This window comes from Chenopodium quinoa, unplaced genomic scaffold (assembly GCF_001683475.1).
Source record: "Chenopodium quinoa cultivar QQ74 unplaced genomic scaffold, ASM168347v1, whole genome shotgun sequence".
In the NCBI taxonomy this organism is placed as follows: domain Eukaryota; kingdom Viridiplantae; phylum Streptophyta; class Magnoliopsida; order Caryophyllales; family Amaranthaceae; genus Chenopodium; species Chenopodium quinoa.
In genome coordinates, this window is record NW_018743252.1 from 5647363 (window position 1) to 5658725 (window position 11363).

Consider the following 11363-nt stretch of genomic DNA (forward strand, 5'->3'; position numbering starts at 1 on the left):
ATGAGATCCCCACCCTTTTATCACTACAAAAGGGCACAGGATCTTTGCTTAACTCATATTTTGTTGCATGTACTTTTCAATAAAATTAAAGAGATAAAGGGGGGTCCAAGATGAGAAGGTTCTAACTGATTTTCAAATACTGTCCCCGCCAAAATAACTGATATAATTAAGCATGGGCAATTTTTTTCAAAGGTATGTTTCAATACCATGTTTCGGTTCCTGTACCTTCAAAAGAAGACAATGTTAGATGGAATAAACGAGAAAGTGTGTGATTTTAGGGGTGAATTTGATAGCCCCTGAGTAAATATGGTAAAGAGAGAATTGAGCAGAGGACAACAGTTAATCTGATTATGAAGATACTGATGACATAAATAACTTTACATAGTTTTAAGTTACCTTTGGAAGATCTAGACAGAGCTGAGTTTATAACATCCGTACTTGTGACAAAAGACGAGGTTACATCTGAGTTCTTCCTAGTTTCTACAAATTAAAAAGATATACATAAGACATATATACTGTCAAAAATTGACGACCGGTCTCCAAAAGGGCAGCACATTCCTTGTTTATATGAAGTAACTCATGGATCCAAGCATTTTTCTTGAGTTGGTCTCCTAGATTTTCTTTATAAGTGCAAGGAGTCAAGGACATTACAATGTCAACCATGATTATGAGAAGGCTTGACAGGATAGAAATTATATACCGAGGGCGAATGAGTGAGTAAAAACTTGTATCAAAGTGGAAGACATTGTACCCCTTCTGGTAATTTCAGGGGTAAGTGAACTGCACTAACATATCTCTGAAGGAATGGTTTGATAGATGCCACACTTGGGGAAGATTCTGAATTAGCTGCCACTGGGTCTGGTACACGACTATGGTATCTTGCATAATGGTTAGTGTGGCAAAACTTCTCCAGCTCCTGGCACTGTACCAGGATATCCACAACTGAGATACCCTTGATCAATCTGTGACAATTAATATAGCAAATCAGAAATTTTGAAATTACAACTTACTAAAGAACCACATTGCTGAATTAATTTTCACTCCACAAACAGATTTTTTTTTTAAAAAAAAAACTACAGGACAAAACTGTATTGTAACCAAATCTGGTTAAGTCATGAACAATGAATGCCTACCAAAACTCCAAGTAGGCTAGTACACACACAGAATTGGTCCACCACAGCAAGAACAGAAGACCTTTTCTTACCTCTCCATATGAGTTTCCAACTCTTTGGTGCGCTTAAATAGTTCAGTAGCTTTGTCAGAAAGGCAATCAGCCATCCTACCATTTCTGTTCCTGGCAGCAATGCTTAATATTTCATGAAATTTGAAGATACTATAGTTCAGAGAAGAGCTAAATAACTATGACAGATTAAAAGGAAATATTAACTAAAACATCCTTGATATAACATAGATACTGAAACTTACATGTTAACAAATTCTTGAGACGTGTTACAATCAATCCATGTTCTATTGGCCAAACTGCATGCATCAGATAAAGCTAACTTGGTAGTAGAGTATGTCACTATCTCATATTCCACACTAGCATCTACTGAAAGGACAGTTGATGGTGGGGGTCGAAAAACCAGCTGGATGAGCTTTGTAGTTGAAATAAGTCTTCTCTTGGCACGTAAAGCAGGTCGCATTTCGTCATATTTTTCATCTTTATCCACACACTCCTAAATAAGAGAATGTGTTGAGTGCATTGTTTAAATTAAAAAAAAAATGATGAGTCAAGATAACCGGTCAGTTTTGGAGATACAAAGTTTTACAAGGACAAACCTTCTCCATCAGTCGATTTGTAACCTCTGCCCACTCTTGATCAGCATTACTGTGAAACAGAACAGCTAATGTATTAGAGACAGAAAAATGAGAATGATATAATAGTCTCTTAAATGCTGTTCTATTGCTACTTTAAATTTCAATCGTAAGAAATAGTAAAATGAGATGCATTACCACTATTCAAGATTGCTCAAAACTCCAAAATATCACTTCCATATACAAGGCACTAGGTAGACATGACAGAACTACTTTCTAAATATTATTACCTAGAACTGTACCACATGGTTAGCATATCCATGGGCAGAAGTGTCTGGCTGAATGTGCCCACAACTAAAGATTCCCAGCCAAACTCATTATGAAGTTTAGTCGCAACTAATGTATAGTTACAAACTTCTCCCCATTGAAAGTTCTATTCCCCTTTTTAATTTTTCAAGCTAGTCAATGTCTTTTCATTCAGAACCAATAGCTATCTTAAAGGAAATATGATTTGTAAGGACAGAGGTACTAAGTGTTAGATGAGGTCAATCACCTGATGTCTGGAAGCACCTGACAAGTTTTCATCACCTCCTTGTGCCAGGGAAGGCATTCATACATTGCAGTTTTACGCTTCTTTATTCTACTAACACCCAGGTTTATAGTAGCATCCAAATGACGCACAGATGATGGCAGTGATTGTTCACAGGTGACCATCTGGTTAGCCAGACTTGGCAGAATACCAAATTTTCTGCTGGCTGGAATTCCGTTAAGATCTGTGATAGTACCACTTAACTGTACATTCTCAGATGCCATATTGGCAGTTTGAGCGGAAGAATCACACAGAGATAATATCTGCCTATTTTTCATGTATTCAATCTGCATATGGTTAATTCTATCAGACAGGATAATGTTACCGTTAGAGTAACCCTGGGCAAAGATTGGCACCTTATCAGGATTTATATGTTGCAAAGCTGAAGTTCCTGAAGATATCTCCATCATGCTGCTGCTTAGCCCTGGTGACAAAGAAGGGATGAAGGTGTTGCCAGATGAGCATGAATCAAATCGACTGCCAGCAGTATTTTTGGCCAGTTCATGCCTTTCATGCAGTGATTGCAGCCCTGAGAATTCAGGAATCCACTGCTTGTTTAGGTTATATATAGCAGATGGATTATAGTCCACCTTATTCAAATAAGTATCACCAATGTCTTCTAGCTGGTTGAAGTTACCTGCATTATGTAATAGCTGGGATTGGCCATAGGTGGAAAGTGCTCTTAAGGTTGTCGCAGAGGATTGAGCAAACCTACTATTAACATAGCCCCGCTGATAACTCCCAGCAGAAGCCGATGCATCAGCGGAGATGGTGAGGTATTTGTCTGAAGATTCATGACCTTTATGGAGATCAACAGTCTGAATATTTGATGTATTTTGCTCATCACGACTGTCTTTGCCCATCCTGGAAGGTAGACCGGCCAATGATGAAAGATCTGGTAGATAAGAAGCAAAATTGGTTACACAACTAGCCATATATAGGATAGGGGAAGAATGTACATTACAAAAAACCCTGCAAGCATTACCTATCATGTTCTTCTGACTTGGCACATCCCTCCATACATCAAGTGGCTTCTCACCTGGACAGTACATACCTTGTATAACTGACGACTGTGTGACTGGCAAAGCTCTTGCGATGGTATATTCATGGCCAAAAGAACTGATATTCTTTAGTGGATAACCATCTTGAGTAGTGGAAAAACCAGATGAGGATATTTGTTGATTCATCCCAGGAAATTTCCTTCGAATAGATTCAGATGTGTCAGACACATTAGATATGTGTTTTCCATCAAGCTGGCTGTCCACATGAAGATGACCTGAAATTAAACCTTCAAAGTGAGTTTCTCTTACTTTTTAAGTTTGAGGATACAATTGCAGTGTTATCAAAAATGTGAGACTTGCCACTGCAACCTTGTGAAAGAGAAGTTCCTTGCAATGGAGAGAAAGAATTCCCAAAAGAAGACGGTGTCCACCAAGTTTGACCTTTTTGATCATTTCCCAAACTAGCAAGCCTTGAATCTCCTGGTACAGAGCTTTGAAAGGAAAATCTTTCTGGATTGGCAGCCCCATGGCCCCCATGAGAAACTGAAAGTTTTGGCTCAGATGTATTTTGACTGTACACATTTTAGCCAGTTATAATATGCTCAAAAGACTATGTGATAGGTGAAATAGACAAGTCTTCACAAAGAAAACCGACACCAAATTAATTATTAACTAGATAAGTACCCGTACGAAGGAAAATTCAGAATAATTCAAATTTTTATAATAAAAATATTATAAACTAATTGATCTTGCAACAAATTACATAACTCACATAAACGAGGGTTTTTGGGAAAGAAATATGTCATTTAATGTGGTTTTGGTTAATTGATATTCACACTTTTATTTATTTTAAAGAACTATTTACCCAATCTTGGAAATTGGAAAGACAAAAACTAAGAAAGAAAAAAAGATGATGTCATAAGAAATTTTGGCAGAAAATACCGTGTACAAAGATGATGTAAGCAGTTTTTACTTTAGATATAGTTATAGACAAGGGTTTGCACATAAAAGAACAGCAAAAAGTTAAAGCATAAGCATTTGCATTGATTAGCTAAACTTAGACTATAAGGATAGTAAATACAGTGGGGAAAGTGAACTGCAAATGCACTATATAGAACAGCTCTAATAGGATAGTTAAAAAACACTGGACAAATTCAACTTCAGCCAAACTTCAATAACGTTAGTTGGCATGTAATTCTGAGGGTAGTATCAATAACTGACCAGTCAAATGAAGCAGATATGTCAGATGCTGGACTGCCTCTTGAAAATGCATCACCTGACATATTTGGCTTCCCCTGAAATGATGTTCAATGCCCATAAGGAATATAAATTAGCCATAACATGCACTTAAGGGATAAGTGATCTCATCTAAGGTCAAGTAACAGATTACCCTCATCATTGTTTCATCAGTATCTGCGGGAAAAACATCATTGGACTTTAAGTGGCTGAAACACTCTTGCTGACTGTTAGCTCCAGGTGAGGATATGCATAGGACCTGCACATAGCATTTATGCTGGTAAATCTTACAGTTCGTCATTGATTACAAACTTCACCTCAACACGAACAAGAAGCTCCACTCAATAAAGAATGTCATCCAACCTGGTTTTGTGACTTGTGGCTGCTCCTTGCAGAAGATTCTGAGTCTTCTGCATTTAAGCATGTATGATCTGCTTGAGCTACATAAGCTTGAGAAACTTTTGAATTGTAGCTGTCACTTGAATTTTCTCTTCTGTAGTGGTTCTGATTTCCATATATTTCAGCTGCTTTTTTATAAAGCGCATTAACAGCCATGGGGTTACTACTTGATTGGTGGTCATGTCCCATGTTTATGTAGTCTTTCTGATCAGTATCATTGTTGACAGGCACGTAACTATGACTATCAAAATCATTCCTGATCATTCCTGACATTGAAAGAGCAGAAGTCCTACTCCCCTGAGAAAGATCTGCATTCTTGCAGAAAGTCTTTGTTACATCAGCAGGCCAGTGATTTTAGCGCTAGAAGATGATAAATGACTGTGCATTACCTCTAGAATTCTTGTCGATCATGACAGTCCAATGATTTAGTGGGTGTTCGGCTGGAACAGACCCGTTTATAAGCTGTTGACAGTCGACAACCAAGAAGATGCTCAGATTGCTGTTTAATACATATTTACGGGGACAAAAAACCAAAAAAAAAAAAAAAAAAATCCAAATATGAACTAGTCTCTTCAAAAACAGGGAATACAGAGCTTACCACTGAATCAACAGATGACAGGGGAGCTCTCGGATTATTTGAAGAGCTCTTCAATTCACTATCTATCCATCTACCATGCTGCTGATCATTTGACGTGAGATTTGTAGGTTGCTTTCTAATGCATGAATCAGAATTCTGGAAACTTAAACCACTCAACTCTTCTTGGATACCAGTGTCACTGCTAGAAGCCTCGGCAACAGCAGACTGCATAAGAGCACTCCAGCTTCCACTATGAATAGAAGAATATGAATCCATATAGTTTTTATGACTCGAAGCATCCATAAGGTCAGTAGAGTCTATGGAAGCAAGCTTGCTGAAAGAAGTGTCCCAACCGTTGTCTTCTGTATCAAACAAGATCTTCTCTTCTAGAGGATCCAATGTAGCCGTACCTTCAGAATCATTAGTTTGTTTGGTTTGTTCATGCAAGAATCTAGAAACATTAAGTTGTCCATCTGCTCTGTCGTATGCTTTCGGTGAGGCATTTACCTTTACCGGCGGGAAATTTTTCAAAGACATTCCACTACTTACCATTTGAGCAGACGCTTGACCAGCTAAACCTTTTTCCTGCACCCCTTGCCTTAGCATAAAAGACTCATCTATGGAATGACCTTGACCTGGAGAAGCAGAAGACTTATCACCCATGAACAGATTAGAAAATGCTGATGATGGTGAGACGAGCTTCTCATTTGAATTAACAGACAGCGTATAGACAGAGCTATAAGGTACTCCTTGCAGAGAAGAGTAATGTCCCAAATTGTCTCGCCCACTGGATATAGGTGTTCCGTAATAAGAATGATCAGGCTGTTGCAAAGCAGAATTCATCATTAGTCCTTCACCATGGGAATAGGCAGAACCTCTGTTTATTCCTTGCATGGATGAAGACCCATTGTGATGCATCCAGTTCAGATTACTGGAAGCAACCATATTTGATGCATTAAAAGCTACTCCACTAGGGATTTGACCACCTGCAGTGTGTTTAGCATACAGAGGCATATTCGAAGAACTTGATGGCTTTCCATCACCCAACTGTCCAAATTGCTGCTGCTTCTGAAGTTCTTGTAACCTTGCAAGCATAAGCTGCTGCTGTAGAAGTTGCAAGTCACTGAGTCCAAATTGATGTTGTGACCCAGGATATGACATGCTGATCGTAGTTTTTATTGAATGTTTCAACCCCCAACCAAGTCAAAAGCTATGATGACAGCATATCGTTTTCAGCAGTAGTATTTTCTGTCTGAATTCTGACCACTGCTTTTTCTATCATCCCTTATGGCGGCGATTAACTAATATAGTATAAATTCAGAAAAAAAAATCCTCTTAGCTCCATTCCATGTTTCTGTGGTTCACATATCTTCCCCAAGAATCGTCTAGCTCTGTCACCCACTGTTTATATTAAGTGCAACAATCCCTTACTAATTATCAGCAATGCAGGACACATAATGTCAACTTTATCAGCAGAAGATACAGCCACAAGCCGTGAAGAGCTTATATTCTAAAATGTACTGGAAAAAAGTGAAAATATACAACATCAATGTCATTCCAATGCCTCTAATGAGGATCTCGGGTAAGGGTGGGTCAACTTAGACAGCCTAATTGTGAACATTCTTTCCATTGGTTATGAAAGAATTCTTAACATGCATTGACAACATGTTTGTATGAAAGTATGTATAGTAGATATCATAATCGAAGCCTAAATAGTGCAACCAGACGCATTAATACAAATCAAAGAACACAGCAACTTAAAGGGCATTCGAGAGTGGTTTTCAATAAGTATATATCTCACAAAACAACCCAGATCTCACTAAACTCGAGTTTACCAAACTCGAAATCTACACAGTATTACACTTAACAAGCAACAAAGCTAAAACATACCTCGGAATACAATTCGACCAGTGAAGTAAGAAAGATATGATCTCAATATCAGCAAGGGTATCATTGCATGTTTTACAAAACATCAAGTGAAAAAGACATTCAAGAAGCAAAAAACATAATCATGATAAAAAATATCAATTACAAGCTAGTTCAGACACAATTAATCAACTAATTAAACACCCATTATAGAAATTTAAGAGCACATAAAGTAACACACTCAATTGCAATCATTTCAACTAAAAAACCCTCAATAATTACCCAAAAATAACACAAATTTCTTAAATTACATCAAATACAAAACCCCATCATATAAAATCTAGCAAAACTAACAAAAAAAATTAATTAAATTGAAATCAGCTCAAAACATTCAAACCCAAGTCATTTAGGGTTGGTGGAAAAGGGAGAAACTTACATAATTATTAAGCTGGTTTTTGTTCTTCATTAATCTATGAATTTGCAGAAAAATGGGGTGCAACAAATTGAGGGTTTGAAAGAAGAAAGTGAGTGAGTTGAGAGAGTTGGAAGACGAGTTGACTCAGGGAGTCAGCAAGAAATGGTACAGAGCTCGCTCTTCCTTTCTCACTTTTTGTTATGCAATCACCTTTTTTTTTTCTTTCTTTTTTTTTTTTTTTCTTTTTTGTTTATTCTGTTGGTTGTGTCACTCGCTTTAATGCAGTGGGTACCAAAAAGGAGGAAGAAGGAGGGAGAATTTTTAAGAGAGAGAAAGAAAGTGATTTTCGGACATATAAGAACTTAAAAAAAAAGGTAAAAAAAATCTCTTAAGATAATACAAGTATTTTATAAATAGTATTTGGAAAGGCCTTTTTAGCAAAGGTAGGCTGGCGGTTGATTGCTGAACCTCAAGCTTTGTGGTCGAGGGTCCTTCGTGCCAAACATTGTGATAATAGATGTGACTTAGATAAATTGAATGTGTCTAGTACATGGAGAGGAATTATGCGTAGCGTGGATGTGGTAGGCAAAGGAGTTAACATGGCCATAGGTAATGGGACAAGACCCTTCTTCTGGCATCACAGATGGGCAATGGAGAAAACATTGATTGAATATGAAGTGTGGAACCACCAATTGATGTCCAGGATATGACTGTTCAGGAGATTTGGGATACAAATATAGGGTGGAAGTTTGAAGACTTTGCTAAGTACTTGCCTGCAAGTGTTTTAAGTGAGATCGCTGCTCATCAGGTTATTAAAGATGATGATGTTGTTGACGATGTGTATTGGAATGGAGCTCCATCTGGGGGCTTTAAAATCCAATCATCTATTGATATTATCTGCACTAGTGAGGGAGCTGCTATCGAGGAAATTAGGGGGTGGAAAGTCATATGGAAGATGTTTGTGCTTCAACGGATCCGCTTCTTTTTTTGGCTAGCATTGCAAGAGAGGTTAATGACCAATAGGAACAGGTTCATCCGCACTCTTACCTATGATCCAAGGTGTCCTATTTGTGGTGATAATGAAGAGAGTGTTGAATATTTACTGAGATATTGCCCTGCTGCGCGTGTGGTATGGAGTAAGTTGGGATTGGGAGCTCACTAAGTGATTAGATCGTTGCCATTTAGTGATTGGGTGCTTTTTCATGTTGATGAACACCAACTTGTCTTAGGAGATGCGTGGCCAAGGGTATTTGTTGTAGCTTGCTGGTGGTTGTGGAGGTGGCGGAATGAGAGAGTTTTCTATACAAACCCGAGTATTCCTATAGACCAAGTTAGCTTCATTTTTGCACGAGTAGGAGATATTCAAAGGGCCTGTGATAGAGATGAGGAAGTGCGTGGCCAAGGTAGAAAGCAGAAGCATTAAGTGTACATTAGATGGAGAAGCCCGAATGTTGGGTGGGTTAAGCTAAATACGGATGGTGCGGCGAAAGGGAATCCGGGGCTTACTGGTGCAGGAGGAATAATCAGGGGAAGCAATGGTGAGATTCATGAAGTATTTGCTTCCAATTGTGGCAAATGCACGAACACTAGAGCTGAGTTGTTGGGAGTTATGAGAGGGCTGCTTGTGGCTTGCGATAGAGGACACAAGATGGTGCATCTCGAGGTGGATTCTGAGGTTGTTGTTTGCTTGTTGGCTGAGGAAGAGCTTGCCAACCCTCCACATATTCATATAATCCGGAAGTGTAAAAGTCTCATCGCTCGAAGGGGTTGGATGGTTACTACTTCTCATTGTTATAGGGAGGCTAACCGAGTGGCTGATTAGTTAGCAAACTATGGGGTGAACACGGATCAAAAGCTTGTTCTCTTAGAGGCGTTCCCTGCAGATCTTCTGGACGTTTTATTGGAGGACTTGAGTGGCGTTGCTTGGCATCGACTAGTTACTAGTTAGTGGTCTTAGGTGTTTGTTTGGAATAAGCCTTTGATGGCAGTAGTTTTTATTTTTGCTGCTTTGTGTTTATTTGTTTTGTTTTAGGGGATTGCCCCTCTCCTTCACCAAAACAAAAAAAAAAACAATAAAGTGTTTGGATAATTACACTTTTTAAATTGTTTATTTATTTATCGTGTTTTGGAATGGTAATGAGTTTAAGACCTTGCCTAGACCCTGTGTGATTCGAGGTTTTTTTGGAATCCCTCGGGATACATGTCTTGAATATAGTCGGACAGCCGCAGACACCTGTAAAACAATGATTATTCCATTTGACGGATATTCGCCTTCGACGATCAAGTTAGTGATCGAAAAACGAAAGTATTTTAGAGAGATTCTAGTAGAGAGAAGTTAGAGTAATTTGCTTATGCAATAAATGATATGTCTTTATCCACCCCTCCCATCATAAATAATTGGGGTACTTATAGGGGTTGGAATGTGTGTACTCTAAGGTTGGTGCCCTAAAAAGGTGCAACCTGATTAGCGGCGTAATCAGTGCAAGACACGTGTCCTTTGGAAGCGCCGTTATGGCGCCTTTCTCGGGATTTGGGAATCCTGATGTAAAGCGGCCTTTTCTCATTCAAGTGCTCTTTTGTTGGCCACGTGTCATCTTCCTGTAGGGACACGTGTCGCCCTTTTATTGGGCCACGTCTCACTATGGGATTGGACCACGTGATTGGGTGTTTTTTACCCTAAACATTTGCCCCTCAGAGGGGGTGGCTCATACCATATGGGCTGCCTCCTCTGATTTTCATTTGTCCAAGAATGTTCGAGTATCGGACAATTTGAGAAATTTTATTGAAAGGGGCAGACTAAACCGTCCTCCTGGTTTTGGGAAAGATCCTTTGGGCTAATTGCCTTGAGCCGTCCACCTGATTTCATCTTTGGACCTAAGTCTTGAAATCAGACGGACGAGGGTGCTATAATTAGGTGGGACACCTGTCCTCCGCATTTTTTGGAGTAACGGTTTTGGAGTTTGCTGACCTAGCCGTCTATTTTGACGTGCCGTTTAGATAACTATACATCTTCCCGTCTTTATTGGCGGAGCGGTTTTTTTTAACCATTTGAGCTTCTAGGTTAGGTTTTTCAAAAAGTGTCGTCTGAGCTTCTAGGCAGGAAAGGTAATTATTTTACCATTTTTCTCCCATAAATTTTGCCTATAAATAGAACTCATTTGACTTCATACAAACACTTTGGATTTTGTGTTTTCTTGAGATAAGTCAGAGCTTTTTAGAGACAGAAAGTGATGTCCTTCCTTAATCTTTGAGAGCTCCACCGTGTACTTGAGTTTTCCCTTCGAGTTTTTGAGTTTGCCGGTCAACTTGTCAGGATCTTCAAAGTCCTTCAAGTTTTCTACTTGTACAGAGGTAACCGCCTACTTCCTCCTTAATAAATATTCTTTTCTTTTCATACTTGTTTATTTTTAAACACGAACTGGCACAACACTCGGATTTGTCCGCATCTCCTTATGAGGTCAGTCGTTCTCCTAGGACTGAGGAGTCTAGAGTGGACAGAGCCGATTCCTCCTCTCTTTGGTGTGG

At 38.9% G+C, this 11363-nt stretch overlaps 1 protein-coding gene across 5 annotated transcripts; it reads right to left on the reverse strand.

Moving 5' to 3' along the window:
• Positions 1-345: 345 nt before the first annotated feature.
• Positions 346-8349, reverse strand: LOC110735094. 5 transcript variants are annotated; one of them, XM_021915240.1, is made up of 15 exons: positions 7860-8347; positions 5579-7077; positions 5370-5442; positions 4945-5288; positions 4736-4840; positions 4567-4640; positions 3706-3917; positions 3330-3620; positions 2982-3239; positions 2701-2873; positions 2309-2631; positions 1780-1828; positions 1426-1676; positions 1205-1306; positions 346-962 (listed from the first exon to the last, which is right to left on the reverse strand). In XM_021915240.1, exons 2-15 carry the CDS (start codon positions 6716-6718, stop codon positions 731-733), a joined length of 3627 nt encoding a protein of 1208 aa, XP_021770932.1. In that variant the 5' UTR covers positions 6719-7077; positions 7860-8347; the 3' UTR covers positions 346-730. The 5 variants fall into 5 exon arrangements, with proteins under 5 accessions (XP_021770932.1, XP_021770927.1, XP_021770931.1 ...); XM_021915235.1 differs by having other exon boundaries at positions 2309-2873; positions 7860-8349; XM_021915239.1 differs by having other exon boundaries at positions 1205-1288; positions 2309-2873; positions 7860-8348.
• Positions 8350-11363: the final 3014 nt, after the last annotated feature.